Genomic DNA, 20,646 nt, shown 5'->3' with positions numbered 1-20,646 from the left:
CTAGCCCATGCTTTGAAATCTTGCCACTCGCACAGGCTTTCCTTTCATCTCCTTACTGAATTGCCATTCTTTATGCTATGAACAATTAGGCGAGGAAAGCATTGCTATGTAGGAAGATGAGCTGCCATGAGGCGACAGTGTACAGGGATAGAATTATCAATGGCAGCAATTTTCTCTCTTCCTCCCAGCTTGTAAGAGCTCACAATTTGCTTGTAGGAACTCTTGTCAGATTTATCTCCTGAATCCACTGTCCTGGTAATGTACAGTACCAGCCAAGGCATAAGACTGTTTGACATTCCTAAATCAGTATTTGGAGAGATGAGAGATTTCTTTTCATTTTTGTTACAAACGCAGGACCAGTTGCCTGTACCGTGAATGTAAATACAGTCAATATTAAAGGTAGACAACAGAAACAAAAGACCTGATATCTCAGCAATGTCAGAGCATGGTGGTTGAGAAACATCCTGTAAGAATTCCATATAATCCTGAAAACAGAAATGCATTGAGAGATTAAGAGATGCATTGATATTTCAGCATAAATAACAGCTAGATGGTGACTGGCAAAAGGCAGAAGTGATGAGAAAACTTCTTGGTAACTTACATTTATCAGTGCTAACAGCTGTCCTGGGCTTTTTGCCTACTCTGTTTTTCAGTGTAAAACATTGTCTGGGATCTGTGATCACATCATCTCACTTTCATCAGACTCCCTGGTGTCACAGTCTGCACATCTTGAAGTCGTCCATCTGACAAACATCATGCCTAGTGAGGGCTTGGTAAGGACAAATTCTTTAAAATATTTGCTATTCATCTTTAATAAACTTAGAATATCTTACCTTCTGGTCAAAGCAGTACAATGAGGAGGTATGTATCTGGAAGGTAGCTTTTGGCAAACTCCACACTCATTGTACAAAACAGGAAATGTACAGCGGATCCATCAATCGATCAATATCTGAAAGAGAAAGATCTACCACAGGAAATTAGTTATTCATTATGTATCTGATCTTTTCATAGGGTATGTACATCAAGTCTACCTATGATGGCCTGCACGTCATCACAGGAACAACAGAAAATGTAAGTGTTACTTCACTTTCTAAAATATCAATTCATCATAAACTAAACCCCACAATAGACTTGCCTAACTTGAAACTTTTACTGAACATCACAACATAAAAGAGGTGGATTTCTGGGAGGAGAAATGTTATTTTGAAGTGATGATTATTTGAATCTTTGAGACACTTGCAAAACTTCCTGCAAATCTGTTTGTACTGCAGCTTTGTAGCAGATGGAAACACATCACTCACAGGACACCATCAGTCCCTTGTGCTGTGCTTGCATTACATGTGATTACAGTATTTCCAAATGACTTAGCTTTTCCACCGGTCTTGTATTCATGGAGGAGCTTCTGCTGGTTTTTGAAACATCTTATTCTTTAGTCAAGTAATATACATCATCCACAACAAAATCAATCCACAAAGTGGATTTGTTTGAACAGCCCCTTGCAGATTTTCGAATGTACATGTTTTCAATCATGTAAACTCTGAGTAAATTAATTTCTGTAAATTATGAGGCTTATTATAAATACCTATGGTTAAATATTATAAACTATAATCAGGTAAAGGGATAGGACAGGATTGAACCGGTTGAGTTCAGATCCAAAGAAGTCATACTCAAGCTATACAGTGATCTCCGTGATACATGGAAGCTTCCCAGAATGTATGGGTGATGCAGAAGATGACAAAGCTTATCTCCATTGCTAGAGGGATCATCTATAGCAAATGGCCAGATAAGCTAGGTTTCTTCAGCCCCGAGGAGACCTTAAATGGGATGGAGGCAGTAAAGCCAGAATAATACTTTTTGCAAACTATAATCAACCGTGGGAACTGGTTACTATTATCGATGGTAGAAACAGCACATCACACACCTTTAGGAAGTAGCTTGGCTTGGATAGAAGTGGCATTTTGAAAAGATGAGATCAAAAGTGCCAAAGGGTATTGTTCATCTGTAATTCTCTTGTATTAATGTGGTGACGTCTCTAATTGCCAAAAATCACGAAAATCTAATCTTACATATTATTGAAATCTTCAATGTGTAACTACAATTTGTATAAAAAGTTATTCGACAGGAGTGTGCAAGAAATAAAATAAAAGTAAATTGAATAAGTAAAGCATACATACACGGTGGGATAACAACAACCTTGTCCTCATCTTCAAAGCCCTCCATGGCCTTGCTCAGCAGGCTCCGCCCTGGTCCAATTCTCCCACCCAGCCCGTCCCACCATCGGAGGTCGGGCCTTCAACTTCTCTTCCCCATCATTTGGAACTCCATCCCACAGTCCCTTCGCCTTCCTCCCTCCCTTGCCTCCTTCAAGGCACATCTCAAGACCCTCCTCTTCGACCATGCCTTCAGCCACCTTCCTGCCCCAACCATCCCTGTCCTCCACCCCTCCTGATCCTAACCCCCTGCTTGGGTCCAAATCTCTGACTGTCTAGCGCCTTGGGACGTCCTCCTGACTCACATCTTCTAGAAGCCTCAAAGCCCTTCACAGAATATACTTTAAAGTGAATTGACTGTATATTTGTGGGCGAAACGCAGCAGCCAAATGAGCACAGCAATGTCCCACAAACAGTTATGGATTGATTGACCAAATTATTATTTTATTTATTTATTTTCTTGAGGGATTATTATCAGGCTTGTGGAGTAAGGAAATTTGCCCAAGGTTTCACCCTGCAAGGCATCGAACCCAGGTCTCTTGCTTGCAGTGCTCTAACCACTGAGCTACAGGACTCCACAAGCATCAAACCACAGCATCAAATACATTGCTGTGCTTTGTAGGATCTTTGGAAATATATTTTTTTCCTTCTTGGGGATGAAATAATGATTGGAACTATTTAAATGAATCAACAGTATTGAGAAAATAAGTTGCTGAATCATACTTCTGTATGGATTTTCATTAAATCTGGAAAAGAATGTCAGCTGTGCATTTCCTATCTGATATTTATTTCCAAAATGGTACATTTATTTATTTGGAAAGGCCATATAAGACACTCAGTCATGGCCATGGTGGTTTAATCTTGATTGTAACCTATAAGGACTCAAAGTGTGTCTCAATAGTTGAACATTGAGGGAAACTGACACTTCCAATCTCACTTTGCAACAAACGGCTAACAATGAAATAGCACTGGGAGTGATGATAACAATGCCAAGGGATTGCACTAGCTCACATTGACAAGGGAAATAAAATTCTCATCAGAAGTCAATTCAATTCTTGCTCTTGGAATTTGCAGTCTCTGCAGAGGAGAGAGCAAGAACCACATGCTCCCTGCACTTATTGTACGTCGATCTTTAGCTCAATTGAAGATTCTTAAAAATGTACGTCAGGATTCTTTAATTACTTTGAAAATCTAATATTACATTGGCATCGGTTGCTGCACGCAATTCAATTGCACCTCATATAAATATCGAAATTTAATTTGATGCCCAGTATCTGTTTGCGAGCATGTTCAGCAAGATTGAAGATACCTGGTGGTAGTCTTCGGATTCTAAAAATATATTTGTGACGATTCTTCTTCCTGATCAAGCTAAGTGACAGTGCTGGGGAAGAGTCACGATGACAAAGCACTCCCAGATTAGGTGATGCATAGCAAGATGCAAGGTTAAAGCTCTCTCTGCACTGCCTCAACACTGTGATTTTGCTCCAACTTCAACGGAACACTCCCGACCAGCATCGATATGGTGGTTTCCATTTCCTTTCACAATGAGATTGCCAATTTATGGCTAGTTGTCTGCTATGAATTCAAGCAATGAAGAGCTGCTTGAAATTGTCCAAACTCATTTCACATAAGACTCTCACAATCACCCAGGAGAGACTTCAAATCCCATCTGTTTGAACTGGATTTGAATGAGATTTCAGGGGTGAAAGGACGCACTCTAATCCAGTCCACCACCAAGTCCACGTAATGTCAGATTAGATGGGACTACAAAAGGACATTGCTTTTATGCATACTGGATAACTGCACAAAGTTGTTCGGTTGCCATATGGATTTTTTTTTTGTTGTGTGCAGTACAACAAAGTTCCTGATTAACATGACCAGTGTCAGGTTCAGAGAACTTATAAAAGTAATTAAATTGGTAGAAAGAGACACACCCAAAACACAGACACGCAGAGAGAGAGCGAGAGAGAAACACACTGATATCCATACTGCTTTACATATTCACAGATTTTGTACTGTTAGTGCAAATGTTGGTCTGTCTACTCTGTATGATTGATACAAGATACTCCACCAACTACAAATTACCAGACAACATTTTTGTTACAAAATGGGCAACAACATATTGATAATTAAAATGATTAAATTGACTCAGCTGAGATTTGCTTGTAACTGATAACCACGGTGACTGAAGGATGCGATGTGTGATTACAGACCTACTGTACTATCGCTTAGCACTATTGCCTAATTAGGAGACTGAAATGTTGCAGAGTTTAACGCAAATATCACTGGCAGAAAAGTGCTAATATGTTGACCGTTGATTAAATGTTCACTGTGACAATCTCACCTACTTCATCTATTTGCCATTTCCACATCTTTCCTGGGATGATGAGCGTGTCAAAACAATCAAATATAACCAAAGATTATATGTCTCCTTCCCGATCAAATTGTCACCTTGATACATTCCCAAAGACTAAATAAAACACACAGCACTCTTGTTTACTAGCAATTTATCCTACATCAACTTTCACGGAGAATCAAAACAGGAATCGGCACTAGAGTTGAGACTAAATATTGGATAATGAGCGGATGCATTCAGAAATAAAGCAAGTGATTGAAGGACACATAAACTGTTTGTGAAAGGGATGATATATTTAGCAAAATGAATGCTTGTGAAAGGGAAGCAGTGGCCAGTTAGATGTACTATACAGGTCACCAAAAGCAATTATTAAAAAATAATTATACATATATATAGTTTTATCAAACACATGTGAGGTAATAAAAATCAGATGTCCTTTATATGATGTAGAGTGGAGTAGTTTGTAATGCTTTTTTTAAAAAAATAGAAAGCCGCCATCACTTATGAGACTGAAGCCACTACACAATTCAAAATCGGGCACCATTATAAAACTTCTTGTTAGTACAATTAATTTGGGGTATCTCAAAAGAGAAGTAACCAGGAGGAGTCAGGCATATATACCCCATAAACTGTGGTGTATTTTAACCTGAAACAGTGTGAAATAGGCACAAAGGCTTAATTGTTCTGAGGAATGACTAATTAATTGCCAATTACCTAAGTGCACATTAATATTTCTGTACTGTATGTGCTTGCTTGTTGGTGGGTCTACAGATGTGAATGTGTGATGTGAGTTAGGGTGCTCTGCTAAACAAAATCTACTAGCCATAAACGATCTGCTTCGAAAGTTGGCTGACAGTGAATTGAAAGCTCCTGGGATATAATGTCTTTACAACAAAATAAATCTATTAGAAGGGGGGGTAAGAGAATCCACTCCAATGCTTCCTATACATTCTCAAGCAACGTGCTTTGGGGTGAAATTAAGCAACAGTTATGGAGTTACCTTGGCAGGAAATGAAACTGCAAAAAAGTATGATGGTGGCCAAATGTTGATAGCAATTATATGAAAATGTTGGCTGATGCATTGCATTTCTTTTCAACTGCCTACACAACAGAATCATATCTTTAGAATTATATAGAACTATATTCATCTAACAACCAAAAATAAATTTAACCTTAATAACAATCTGAAAACTTGGGGAGTTATGATTGTTGGGGTATTAATGCATTTCCCTGTAATTAATTTCCAAACACCGACAGAACCTGACAAGAATATGCCATCTCTGCTGCTAGCTGTGCTTTGAAATACACCAAAAAGATATGCAACAACTAGCAAATCTTCAGCAGCTGTTACACTCTTCAGGACCAGACAGTGCAATGGGTTCAACATGACAGCACTGTCATTCTACTAGGCTTTCTGACTGCGGCAGGACATGATGTTACTCACATTGCAGTGCCAACGACCCATCAGGAGAACCTTGAACCTGTAGAGTGTAAAGTGCTCTCATGCATTAACATGCGTAAAGGTAGCCATGACTTCCTATTGACAATTGCGTCCCAAATAAAATGAAGTGGGTCTCCTCAGAATGATCAACTTTTCTGAGTCCTAGTCATGCCAACTTGAGCTCTTGCTAGGGCTCAAAAACTGCCTTTAAATAATTCACTCACATAGTGTACCTCATCCCTGTTTTTGGTTGAAGCCAAGGCAATTTCTGTCCTCTGTCTATCTCACTCAGTGTGACACGTGGAAAAAAGGATACCTCATACCCAACGGCATTTCATTTCTCACCCCCCCCCCAATAATTTCAAAGCACAACTACCAGAATTCCCGGCCTCTGCGGCACAAGAATGCAGTCACTTAGGAAAAGAACATACCACTTGTCTCTGTTGATTGATTAGCCTGCCTGGCTTGTCAATGGGACATGGTGGGGAGACAAGATTCTTCCCACTCTGGACTAATAGCACAGCAAACCAATACTTGCAGAGTTACACAAGCCTCTTCTCGTTTCAGTGGCTCTTAAATAATAAATGTTATAGATTTAGTAGTAAGTTTATTTGGAATGCAATGGTTTAAAGACCATCACTTAGCCTGAATGTATGACTATTAATTGAAGGAAACAATTCCATTATGATTGAATGAACAGAACTGTTCAAAATGAGTTACAACAGATGCCACTAATATGAGTGCATCTCTATCAAAATTCCTAGTTAATCCTTTAAATCATCATTTTTCCCCCTCTGGCAATTTACAGTCCATGGCCCTCAGTTTTGGCATTTGATATCTGCAAGTGGTATAGTTAATACTGAATATAAAAGTTAATGCTGAATATACAAAAGCTAAGTAAAACGATCACTAGAAGATTATAGTTATAATATTGCCTTATTATTGGTGCTGTTATTAAGAAAAATTGAACAATTCAATTTTAGCAGTAGAGTTTTAAAGAAAAGTGGCTCTGTGTATTGCAGTGAGAGAAATTACCAATTGGTCATTATGTACCTCCCTTATAATTACACTGAAAAAAAACAGATGACCATCAGATGATGGGGCTGTAGAAGTCCCCTTGTCCTCTCATTTTGTCCCCCTCCCATTCCATCCCCCTCACTCTTTCCTCCCACTCAAACTCCCACATCTGATTTTCATTGAACGACTCCTTCTGCACATTTACAGTAAGGGATGATAATTGCTCAAGCCCATTGTTGCCAACAAAAACAGGCCATTTGCATCTGCAACAGATGGATAGTTTTTTTTCTTTTCAAGTTGGTTCAGCGTGACTGCACCAAGGGAGAAATCAGAGACAATGTAGCTGTAGCGCTAAATAGAGATTTTATAAAATATGAGTGGGGGGGTGGGGGAGCACTTAAGTTTTTTTAAATTTCAACATTCATTGAAATTAATTTACCTTTATATTTATATAATTAAGATATAATAATGTTGAGCTTTGCTCTTATGACATGGATATGTTGTATTCTCTGGTGTTTTGGCTTCATATCATGTAACCTTAAAAATGTAGTTTGTGTTACAACTTGAGCTGATGTCATGGTGGTTACCCTATTTCTGTCTCTGTGAATGACTGGATATCTGATTGCTCATTTGAATGAAAAGTAAATTAAAATGGTAACCTCCTCACCTGCTTTATTGAGAAAACTTTAATTGGGTTGCAAATGTAACTTGGGATCTGTGGAAGTTGTTATCAGGTTTAGCTTTTTTTGGCCAAAAGCTGTTAACTCTCACTTCTAGTTTACAGAAGATAAATTTGTGCATTTGCGATTTGATATTGCTCGGTAATACTTAAGTTAAGGTAAGGTAAGTTAAACACCATTAAATTAAATATCACAGGTGTAGTATTCAGTTGGGCATAAAATAATTCCATTGTTTTAATCCTTTAAACAACAACAACAAAATTACATTTGTAAAGCGCCTTTCACGTCAGGAGGATGTCCCAAAGCGCTGAAACGTGGGAAACATTCTGCTTTATAGAAACTGCTTACTTTCGGAACAGAAGGCAAACTTTTTTGGCCATGTCCAAGCCCTACAATTGCACCACTGTGGATCTACAACAATGACAATGTTGTGTTCTGCAATGTACCTAATGTTGCCCTTTTCAAACTGGTATGAAATTTAACATCTTAGAAAGTCAGAAGTTACCAAAGCAGAACCAAATATCTAGTAATGTATCATTACAGCAGTGACATAGCTGAGCCCCACCTATTGTATTGCAATACAAGCTAAGGGAGTTTTGCAGAATCGAACAAAAAAGAGAATAAAAATGACTCTTGCCTTTAATAAGTTCCACTCTGATTTTGTTTCCAAAATGATGGATCTTTCTGCTGTTCATAAAATCCAAACCAAGCTGGCTGAGTTGACAGAAGTTTTCAGTTGTTTTATTGATTTTATCTCTGTAATTTATATGATTAGGATCTAGCTTTCAGTTCAATGGGCTGATGTCAAGGCAAACTGACCTGCAGCAATGCAATCAGTTGAGGAGCATGGAAGAATAATTTGAAGGATATTTGTGTTTTGTTTAAGTGTCAATTTGGTGCTCCAAGTAACACAGTCTTGTTGACCATCTGCTCTGCTGTTCTTGAATGTTCTTTGGGGGCAAATCAGAGCCAGATATGTCTCCTAGTGCCTTTACTGTGTTGCATATAGCTTTGCACAGGGATGAAATTAAGTCAGGCTGTCACTCCGTACTTTTCAAGTGTAAGGACAAATGATAGAAGGCTGAGTGGCAAAAAATGATTTTAGTGACTATCTCTCAAAATGAGTGACAGCCGATACATCTAGTGAGTTGAAACCAAACCACAATTCTAAACCCAAGACCAAATTTCTCATTTATTGTTTAATCTCAGGTAAATGATGAACTACAGATTCAATCTTGTTATTTCTCACAAAGCCCAGTTATTGATTTTCATCTAATATTGGAAAGCTGTGGAGTGTAGAAGCTAGATACATAATTGATAGAAAACCAAGGCCGATCACCCAGAATTATACACTTGCCTTTCAGGGGCTAGCTTCAGAGTGACATTGCCAGAGATCTTGGGAACATTATCTGTCTGGTCTAATTAGCTGAGAAATAGTGCATAATGGATGGAGACTCGTACCAGAAGCGATTGTGATAAATAGCAATAAAGGCACTTCCTATATATAGCCTGATAGCGATGAGGCTATCGTGCAAATGTATAAATATTTTTCATGAACAAACCATAATACATTACACTCGATAGTAATGACCTGCTAAGCATTTTGAGATGTTTTGATATGATTAGGCACTATGATAATTCTTCTTTCTAGCTAGACTTTTTTTATTATAAATGCAGTGTCCAATATGTTTTTCTAATGTTGTCTTCTTGTTGGGGTGTGATTCCACAGGTGCTGGGTACCTTCCAGTACCCGTCCCACATGACCATTGTTCACGTGTAAACCTTGGCAGTTAGTCATCGGCAAGTCAACAGAGCCAGACCTCTCCCCACCCAATTGCCATATACACACACACATAATAGAGGAAAAGCAAGCAGGAACACTGGCTGGTTTTCTCCTTCCTAACTCTGGGAATGTCTGGAGCAATTTAGCCTCTCCATAACCCCGGCTGAGACGAGCAAAATCAGCATAGACTGGGATTTGGAACAGAGAGTTCCTGGTTCATAAACTGCTGCGTTGTCCACTAAAACCATCAAGGCTGACCCAGAGACTGGATACTTGGTGTGAAATGACACGACTGATATTGTAAATGTATCTGTAGTTCCACATATATAAACAGAATGCCTAACAGGATTAATTAGACTTTAACTTAAGCAAAGTTTTAAGAACAGTAATTGGATGATTACTTACTTAATTAGATGTTTATTAAAGGCTATATGTCATCCTGTCAGCTGCTTAGAGAATTATACAATGTCTGGAACAGCCCAAGCTGTTTTCCAATAATGTGGTCATGTCGCATAAGCACTGAGAGACCATGTTGTTATGATGATGCTTACCTAGGTGTTTACAACAATACCAAGATTATGTTTATTTTATTGATTAATGATAGTGTCTATCTAAACTGCAAGATAGCAAAGTGAAAGCAAAATAATTTCTCGAATTACCCACCTTGACTTAGCCTAAAGTGGCTGGTTTAGAGCAGGGTCTGTGGGGACATGAAACATAGCGAGAGAAAGATAATGGAGATGGTTGGGGTACAAAGCTTATATCAAACAGTTGAAACCTTTACTGGAAAATTGTGGAAAGGTGCAGCAGGGTGGCATGGCTGGGAGAAGTACAAACAAGAAATTCTGATGTTGTACTAAAGACAGATGCTAAAGTTAAGATCCAATACAAAATTACATTTGTGTAACGCCTTTCATGTCAGAAGGATGTCCTAAGGCGCTAAAAATACTTTTGTTTGCCTTCTTAAAGTGAAAGCATTCTAGATATTTCTGAGGAGTGAGAGTGGCCCAGACTCATTTTTCAGTAACAGAGAGAAAATACTTTTTGTCAATGGTGGATGAATTCCAACCCATCCTATTCCATTGCATTGACCTTACTTTTCCAAAGAACTTAGTCAATTTTTTATTAATCTATACTGATTAAAGTTTTGGCCAAAATAAATATTTCACTACTCCCTATATTGTATTTACTGTGTCAATATTTTACATAATTTGGTTTGGTGCTGCAGTTAATATGGTATTAGAGGTCACTGAGGACTATATTTGGAAGGGAGTAGGCAAATTTTACTTCTGAGCTGAGTAAGGCAGAAATTCAGCCTACTTTCTCACTTCTGATTGCTATTAATAGCCTCTGCTTGAACGTGTGTAGGTGTAGACATTGGATGAGAATAGGATAGACATGAGAGCCTCGACTATCAAATAGTCTTGCAGCCATTCACTGTCTAGGTTCAAACATGATGATTTATCTTTTGAGTGAGATACAGTGAGTTTGGGCCTATATCAGGCAAGAGTCTTCAAGAGAGGAAGAGGGAAAATGATTAGCAAAAAAAAAGAAGCTTTGCTGAATTTTTTTTCCCAATGGCTTAATTTTAGCTGATTCTGCTTTACTCTTATGGTACTATTCAGTGAGAGGTTGCTGTGGATGGCAGATGTTAACATTATTCCATTTGTACATTTTTAATGAGTAAAACCAGTCTCTATTGTGCTTGAGGAGGACTCATTACATTTTTTGCCGTTTTGTGGAGGCTGATGGGTTGGTTGTCCAGGGACTTCCATTTGTCAGTATTGTGCCAAATTCATCTGGATCAAATTGCATCATTACTGCTCACATTACATTGTAATTCTGGACCTGAAAGATCTTTCTGTTTGAAACATCAAAACTCAACTAAGGACTGAGAGTCAAAGCTTTTAGCATAAAGGCAATTGATTTATTATTTTTGTTGTTTCAATTGTCTTTATTGTATATGAAACAAAAATCTTCACTTGGTGATCATGAATCTTATCTGGAGCTTTAACGTAATTTATAAAGCAGTTATTAAAAAGTATTCTCACAGTAAAGATTAATGAAAATGTAATTAAAAAAATCACTTCTTTGCCAATTATTTATGGGTTCACTTGTCAGTTGACACTATAATAAAATGGATGCAACAAAGATTTATGGTGTCGATGTGCCAGATGCTTTTACACCTTTTGCTCATTTCAGCATTCAGTAACTTTGAATCTCCCGGTTTTCTGGCCAACAATTCTCCAGATAAAATGATTCATTCTCTTCATAACTATTTGTAGGAAATTGCTATGTGCTAAATTGGCTGTCGTGTTTGCCTACAAATACATAGTCACTAACTTCATGGTAAATCCTAGGAAACGCTTTGCAAAGTTTTGATGACATACTAAGGTAATATATTAAATTTTATGCTTATTATAGTATATATTTATTTGGTTTGGTAATTCAAAACTCACCACTAGATTAGAATTTTGTGTAAGAACATATCTATCTAAAACCTGCAATGTTGGAAATAGCCATTTGAAGGTTTTTGAATTCACTGTTTACTATTTTTTGTATTTAATTTTATTCCCCTGAAAGAATGTGTATATTAGTAGCATTAACATTGAATAGTAGCATTGAATACTTGCCTATTGGTTTGTAGCCTACATAATCTGGATTTCTAAGCGTGTCATTTTGTTTTGACTTTTAGGTCAAGCTAGGGAGTTATTCGTTTGTTATCAATAGACAAGAAAGTTGGAATAAAGAATTATTTAAAATATTTTTCAGCGTCTATGCCAATGATTGTTCAATTTGTGACTGAGGGCTCTAGATTATCTTTTCAGCATTCAGATTTCAATCCTTTTATAAGTTGAAATGAGCTTGCTTATCTCCTATAATGTACAATAAATTACTTAAATGTTATAATGGCTACTAGCTTTGTTCATTACTGCAGGTCCACGAGGGAGTATTTGCACAGAATTCAGTAAGCCAGTAATATGAGAAGCAATATTTAGAGATAAGAAAAGGCTTCTGATTTGCTATGTTCCATTAATGGGCATTTACTGTCAGCAGATTTTATTGATTTGTTTCCCCCTATGATTCCCCATTAATTTCCATGCTGTCCGAGTGAGTGCAATTTTATCAAGATAGTGATGTTTTCATAGGATACCTATCTTCTTCTGCTTTTTCATCAAGGTAAGTCACCCTCATGAGATAAAATGAATTATAATGAAATGTAGTAAAGCAGTAGTGTTGCAGGGTACAGGGGAGTCGTTGGGAAGCCTCAATAAAACTAATGACAGTAAATCGGAATTATGTTAGCCTGGCTCTGTATCGCAAGACACCAAATATTTGCCTCCTAAGGAACTTACCAGTTTGTTAACAGAAAGCTACCTTTACTTTCATTTAGTATTTCCCTACATATTATCTCATGCTTACTCTATATTTATTATATTATATTTTATTTATTCATGTTTAATTGTGCCTTGAAGACTACACATGTATTCCCAGTGTCAAGATCACATTTATTTGACTGAAGCTGCACTAAAAAGATTAATCCCCTGAAGTAATTGTTTAGATGCAGCATTGTAATAAATGCAGTTTTGCAAAACAGTTAATTAAGGATGGTAAAATTAAAAAAAATACAGTGATAATACATTGATAATCCAAGCAGACTAGGTGACAGCATTGTGGAATGTATGAGTTGTTCAATGAGTGACAAATAACAACACAGTGTTCAGTCCAAATAAATTGAACTGATGGAAGATGTCGATGGAGCTGAGGGAATTCTAAGTCTATAATGCACAAAAAATGCTTTGAGTTGTGGTGAGTGCCTGAGACGAATTTGTCTGGAAGGAAATGAAATACTGTACTTGATTTCTAAAATTTCGGAATGGTGTTTAAAGAGGAATTGGATAAACAGTTGAGAAAAAAATAATAAAAGGTTATGGGGGAAAAAAGAGGTGAATATTTTAGGTAGGATAGGTAGCTCCAGTAGGAGTGGCGAGCAAGCACCAGCATGTGCTTGAAGGGTGGAACGGCTTCCTTCTGTGCCTTAAACATTTTGAAATAGAGTGATGTAGCGGCACTAAAAAACAAGCTGCAAGTATTTGATGGCAATTGTCTTTCCCAGCCTGAAAATGCAGCTAACTTCTGTAGATTGAATAAATCCCAGCTTTCAAAACACGTGTTCTACTCCAACCTATCATTATGTCTGATCTTGGGAGTGTCTCATTATTTATATGAACAAAACGTCTGTTGAAAAATCCAGGCTTTCTCTTGCCATTTTTTCAGAGACAGCTTGGACAACCTATCGTGGTAAGATGTCATCAAAGTCAATTAAAATATAGCAGAGCATAGTTCAAATAGACTTACAAGATTTCCCGCTGACAAAGCGTGTAGATGTTTTCACAGGATTAGATTTTTAAAATTGATTTCAGGGTAGGTAATACAATTGATATCATTATTTATAAAAACTTTAGAGCCCTTCTCTAAAGTTAAAAAGGCGGCAAGAACAGAAAAATATTTTTGAAGACAATATGAAGAGCAGAGGGAACAGGTTTCTGCATTGACCGTAACAGAAGGCTTTGACCGTAAAATGACACCAAGGATACATGTGGGAATCAGCATGGTTGAGCGGTATGACGCATAGACAGAGGTTACCAAATAACTTGTCAAATATCCAGGACATAATTTGCTAGTTTAGGTTATTATCTGGTAGTGGATTCAATTGCAGCACTTTGCATTCCATGCCCAGGTCAATGCCCAGGTCTGCACGAGCTGTATTGGAATTGTTGAATTGATTCTGAATTGAGTGGTGAACGGTTATGTAAATGACGAGTCCAGCAGTTACCCCAACGCATACTCTGTGGTCCCTCAAGCCTTGGCTCTTGCCAACCTGCGCCTAGTACTTTTCAAAATTAGGTAAGCAGGATGTGTCCCTCCAGGGAGAGAGTGCGCATTCCATTCCAACAATTTTTTCCCTGGTATTTTCCCGTGTGGTTGGGATGCATGGAATTTTCAGTTTGGTTTGGATACTCTTAAGCATGGTGATCGGTTTCCCCACATGTCAGACACTTGGCTGACCAACAAAATTGCCTCTTACATTGCTTCATGTAAGGTGCTGGTGATTGTACCTACATGTAGTTACCACCAACATATGGACTTAGTACCAACACATCCTACAATTCTAGCACTGAATTTCTCAATGAACTTTCAGCAATTTATATGTAATCTTTGAGCTGGCTATCTGACAGTGTTTTTTTTAGATTATAACAATAACTTCACGTGGGTAGCATCTTGGAGCCTATAAAGAGTATACTTATTATGACCATATGCAATATTTTCACAATCCCTCACCATGATATTTCACACCATTAGAAGTAAAAACAATGTTGTCTCTGTGTGAAACTCACCTACGTCTCAGTGCCATGTTCAGCACTTCAAACACTTGACAGTTTAAAGGGAATCATATAAGCACCTAAAATAATCACCGCCCCCTCCCCTTCAGCCTGATATATATAGCTTGTCAAATATCCAGGACATCATTTGATGGCATTGACTGCATATAAAATGCTCTGCACCGCAGTGTCATTCACATTATTCATTCGTAAGTCTGTTGTTGACATAGATGGATATCAACAGAATGTGAAGCTTGAAGAAGGTAAATTCTGCTCCTGTATAAACCAAGTCCTAATGAAAGGTGGTAAATATCCTGTAATTTGGGACAGTATATCCAGCTTCATTTTATTGTTTGTTAATGATTGTCCTTCTTTGCCCTCAGTAACATTGCTGGATTTTACTCCAATAAAAATGACAGAAAAATAGGACGAAGGAGAAAGTTAATTTGCTGTGAGATAATGGACATGTTTTACTTATATTTTGGTAGAAACCTAGCCCTGTTTGCACAGATTACAACAACAACAACAACAACAAGATTCCATTTATAAAGCGCCTTTCACGTCAGGAGGACGTCCCAAGGCGCTGAAATGTAATTACAATGTAAACAATGTGAGATTCTGGTGATCATATTGGGATTATGTATGACATTAAATTCATATTCACCAGATTCGTAACAAGAGAAAACTGAACTACAAGAAAACAAAGCTGCCATCACGGTGTCATAATATTTCATGATCTAAGAATAGGATCCACTTTAGATGACAAGGGACTAAGGGAGTAGAGAATTTACTGCAGCAACATTAGGAAACTCAGTGTTGCCATCAGGAAGTTCACTACCACCCAAATCTTCTATCACTCAAATATATTTGAGGTCCACTCTGCCTGACAGGTGGACTTTTATACGTGGCCTTTGGCAAGAATTGGGTTAACGGCCTTCTCTTCACACAAAGGGAAAGGCCTTACAGCACCATTGGAAGGAATATTTTAAAATAGAATAGAGATCACCTTTCCTTTCATGAGGATAAAGGATATTATTCCTTTTTAGTACGAAACCTGCAGCCCTCGACCCAACTCATTCTCAGAGGAAGGACATTACTATGACAGTGTTCATAGAATACTAGCAAAGCTTCAATAAACGTGTAATTAGTATGTGTTAGTAAGTGTAGTGTGTCCGTGGAACTGTATAAAAAATTTAAGAAGATAAAATATTTCAGATTACATTCGAGCTAAGGACAATGTTTTGATTTGTATTTTCTTCATATTGATCATCGGTTTGAAACATGCCGTTTTATGTTAATCTGGGGTTGCAACATTAAGCTTAAGTTTTTAAAAAGTGAATGTCAACATTAACATTAATACTGGACCCTCAGCTTATTTTGTCCTGCTGACATCATGTGACACTGGATCAGATTCAATCCTAACATAATTTTCTTCCTTTCCCCTACCAACTCATTTTCGCCATGTTCAATGCAGTGTCAATTGTTCATGTTGTTTAGTCTTGGAGCTTTCAAACCATTGATTTCCGCTTAGGTTCCCCACAATAGTGCTGCTGCAAACACACAGTTGAATGCCTGTGAAATTAGTACTTTATTTAAAAATTCCCTTTCAAATCAGGTGAAATATTTTGCTGGTGAAACGCACGTGTGCTGAAACATCCCTGCAACAGAATGAAATAGGGGACCTTTGGAAGTCATTTTTGACCTAGATATTCTCACATTAGTATAACTGGCTTCCCTACCTTTAATGTTTCCATTATGTGACTCATCCAACTATGCTGTCTAAACTACGTAGATTAAAAGATTTAAAATTTATAGGTACCATTAAAATCAATTAAAGTCATAAAGACTGATACAATACATCGGACAAAGTATGATATCATTAACATACAATACAGTTACAATCACTTAATGGTTCAATTAAATATGTGAGTCACATTTAAATAGCTGCCGAACCCATTAAGCCCCATCTTTCATAATGAATTTCTGAAATAAGTTCATTTTTTGGTAGTTCTCTGTTTCAGTATTTTCTACTTAACATCATCAGCTTTCTCTTTCCTTTAATACTGTAATCCTCATCTGTTCTGCTATTACTCTCTTTATCTTTTTATATATATTTTTAACCGATTCTTGCTCTCAATTTTTCTGCCACCCTGTTGGCCTGTTTTCTCCATTTCATTCTCATCTGTCACTGGTCATCGTTTCCTTTGGGTAATCTCTAACTATTTATTTTTCTTGTCAATCCTCTATCTTGCCTCTTTCATCTGTCTCTTTCTTTAACCCCTGACGTGCTAAAGAAAAATCTGCACCGAATATAAAACATGTGATAGCGAGTCTGATCTAATTGCTTCTGATATTTGCATTCACCTAACAGATGGCTACCGTCACAAGCTCCACCACAAACAGCTGCTCAACAATGGAAATTGTGCTTGGGCTATGACTGTACTATTGCAGATGTGCTCATGCTATTCTGCAGCAAATAAGTTCCGTAAGATTTTTAAGCACAGTATGTGTGACTTGAGCTAAGTATTATTTCAAGAGAAAAATTACTGTTTGTTTTAATTCATTACTAAAAAGATTACGTTTGAATTGTTTTACTCCTAAACATTGAGCCTACTGTATTATACATAGTAGTATTCTAAAGGTGTGTGGGTGTGTGTATATAATTGCTACATTTGATGTAGTGCCTTATTACATCAAAACGTCATAAAGTGCTTCATAGAATTTTCTGTAAAGTGTAGTTTTGCATTTGCAAAAGTATACTTTGTGATCAAATTTAATTCAACTGAAGTGAGGCATGTCCAGCGCCAGAAAATGTAATGCTTTTTCACCTTTGCTCTTTGATGTCAGTATCGTTCCCACATCAGTTTTGTCAAAGACAGATTCAGAGCACAACTCTCTCTGATCTGCCCAAACATTGGCGCATATTTTTCAAGAGTCATAAGTTTCTACAAAGGCTTTCTTTGAACAGACATGGTACTAATTGGAAAATAGCATGGTGTTAATATTATTTTAATTTGTATTAACCAGTTATATAATCTGCCCAATTTTGCTCACTGGTAAACACTTGAGGACTTCAATCAGCAATCAGCCAGTTATTGCGGCTTGATGCAGTTAACCTGAGCCTAGGTAGGTGCATGTGTCATCGCGTTTGCTTTGTGTTCTGTAGTGCAATGATTACTCTTGATCTTCATCTGCAGGAAGAAGAAAGTATACATTTGCGTGACTGACCAATTCCTTTAACGATATTAAAATATAATAGTATATTTTACCATGAATATCATACATTTTACAGTTTCTTATTTCTGTTAATTTTTGATATTCTAAATTATATGCATTTTGAATGCAGGGAAACCGTAGGTTTGGATGATACTTCCCTGAGTCCTTTGGTGGTGTCTCCTTTGTCGACTTCACAGACATTAAGGCTCTCTAGACAGTATAGCTCTGACGCACTCTAAGCTCTTTCAGCTGCAGGGTTCTTGCGCCTGTCACTTATCTTGACTGGTGTTTGAACACAACTTTCTCTTTTTCTGGCATATTACATCACAACATCAATGCACCTCTATCTGCTGAACATCTTCCTCTCAGGCCTCCCTGCTTGTCCTCAGGTTAAGGGTGCCGTCTCTAATGCCAAATAATGAGCCCCTCCTGGTTATAATATCTTTCACCATTATATTTACCTCTATTTCCCTAAATCTAGTTTCCCTGTTTACTTGGTCAAATCAACCTGTATCTGTAGCTCTCGCACCAGCATTACCTTACAGTTTCTCATAGAGGTTGAGTGTTTTGTTCTCAGCTAGTTGAAGTGCTGAATTTGTCTTTATTACTAAAGTACTTGGTTTCCACTGACTGGATGACTTACATTAATTAGTGTTGGCAGTAATTTGAGACATGGTGGAGCTGTCTGAGGCACACTTATTTCTACAGTCTGAAAATACTTGAAGGTATCCAACAGCATGTGAATGTACTGCAAGGCTAGTTCACTGTATGGTATGTTGTAGTACAATAGTATTTCAGTACTCTATTCCTGATTCATTACACTGATCAAAGCTCGTCTGTTCAAACTATTTTTCATGTCATTCTATGATTGCTAATGAGTGACTGAGATCTGCTGAGTTTGTGACATGAATGGAATAGTACATTAGAGCTTCACTCTTATTCTTTATGTCATAATAAGAGAATCCACATTAAATTATTCTCAGGTCTCTAACATGATTACATTCTCTGCATGCAGTCTCCAGCAGACCAATGCAAGAAGATTCATGCAGGAGATGAAGTCATTCAAGTCAACCATCAAACTGTGGTAAGTAGTTTAAAATTTTATAAGAGTTTATCTGTCAATTGGTGACTGAGCTTCCTTTCGTCCTGATTGTGTCTAATTGCACATTTTTATCCTGCACATACTTGACTGTCCTTGGGTCATCCTCCCGATGTGAAACTATACAGATGTAATTTGTTGTTGTTGTTGTACACCTTTATCTCAATCCATCAATGACAAGATCATGGGTGAGAAAATCCTCAGTTTGTTAAAATTAGCAATCCTGCTGCAGTTTATAAAGAGGTTTTAAGTATTGAATGCTTTGAACTAATGCACAGGTGACATGATCTGTGTTAGCCTGGTGCAGTGGTAGCACTGTCACCTCTGAATCAGAAGGTTGTGAGTTCAAACTCTGTGTTAGATCTTGAAATCACATTGTGTAAGCTGGGACTCCAATGCAGGGCTGGGGGTATGTTGCATTGTTGGAGGTGCCATTCTTCGGATAAGATGTTAAACCGTAGTCCCATTTGCCTGTTCAGTTGGAGATTAAAGATCTCTTGGCACTATTCAAAAAGAGACCAGATTTTCTCCCGGTGTCCTGACCAACAAATCCCTGAAGTAAAATTGGTCACTCATTCCATGGCTCTTTCTTGGACACTACTGCATGCAAAACTGGCTGCCACATTTCGCCCACAAAATGCACAGTCGATCTACTTTACACTATATCCGCTTTGAGACATCTCCATACAACGATTATTGTAACTAAATTCTGGCAAAAAAATCTACTGAACAGCACTATAAAATAGATTTTATGGTGCTGTTTAAGGATTGTTTAAGCATTCAGCAGAATTCTACAGCTAAAAAGGCTTTTCAAGCCAGGTTAGATTTTCTTTTGGTGAGTTGTTGAAGGAAAACTAAAGTTTGTTAAAATTACCATTACCCTAAATTTCTATGCAACTGGTACTTTTATAGCACTGTTGACTTTTCAAGAGTTCAGATAACCCATTGACTAGACAAATTCAGACATCTGTACACCCAAATGTCATTGAGTGGCATACCTGAACTGCAAATGCTTTCACTTTCTACACAAGACACGCATCGTTTTTCTCATCATAATCTAACATTGGATATCTATGTGAGTCTGACCCCTCTTTATGATCGTATACTGATGAATGTATGTTTTTAAAGGAAAGCTAGAATAAGAATACTTGGAAAAAAGTATCAGCACATAGTATTCAATTTTATATATTATACACCAAATTGAGGTATTGAATAATATTTGTATCACTGCTGCTTGGTTCTGTTCGCTACCTTTGAAGAGAACATTGTCACATATTTTGCTGAAACGATTTTCTGCACTCTGAAGAAAATCCTAAAAAGGATAGAGCTGAATGATCAATGATTTTATTAAATATTTACTATGTAAACTGGACAGAAAAATCAAACGATTTCACTAAAAATCTTAAGTAAGAAAAATATACAGAATAATGTAAGACAATACCAAGGTTCCATTAACAAAA

The 20,646-nt window shown here is 37.4% G+C and overlaps 1 protein-coding gene across 1 annotated transcript in view; it reads left to right on the top strand.

Annotated features, from left to right (window-relative positions):
• si:ch211-26b3.4 (connector enhancer of kinase suppressor of ras 2) overlaps positions 1-20,646 on the top strand; it is a 160,802-nt gene that overhangs the window by 57,122 nt on the left and 83,034 nt on the right. Inside the window, exons 6-8 of the mRNA XM_007892010.2 lie at positions 654-773; positions 1,012-1,071; positions 19,103-19,171. Coding sequence (XP_007890201.2) covers positions 654-773; positions 1,012-1,071; positions 19,103-19,171 — 249 coding nt within the window. The remainder of the gene's footprint in view (positions 1-653; positions 774-1,011; positions 1,072-19,102; positions 19,172-20,646) is intronic.

Source organism: Callorhinchus milii, unplaced genomic scaffold (genome assembly GCF_018977255.1).
Source record: "Callorhinchus milii isolate IMCB2004 unplaced genomic scaffold, IMCB_Cmil_1.0 Scaffold15, whole genome shotgun sequence".
In the NCBI taxonomy this organism is placed as follows: Eukaryota; Metazoa; Chordata; class Chondrichthyes; order Chimaeriformes; family Callorhinchidae; genus Callorhinchus; species Callorhinchus milii.
The sequence above is the reverse complement of the archived record's forward strand: the minus strand, read 5'-3'. Positions and strand labels throughout refer to the sequence as shown.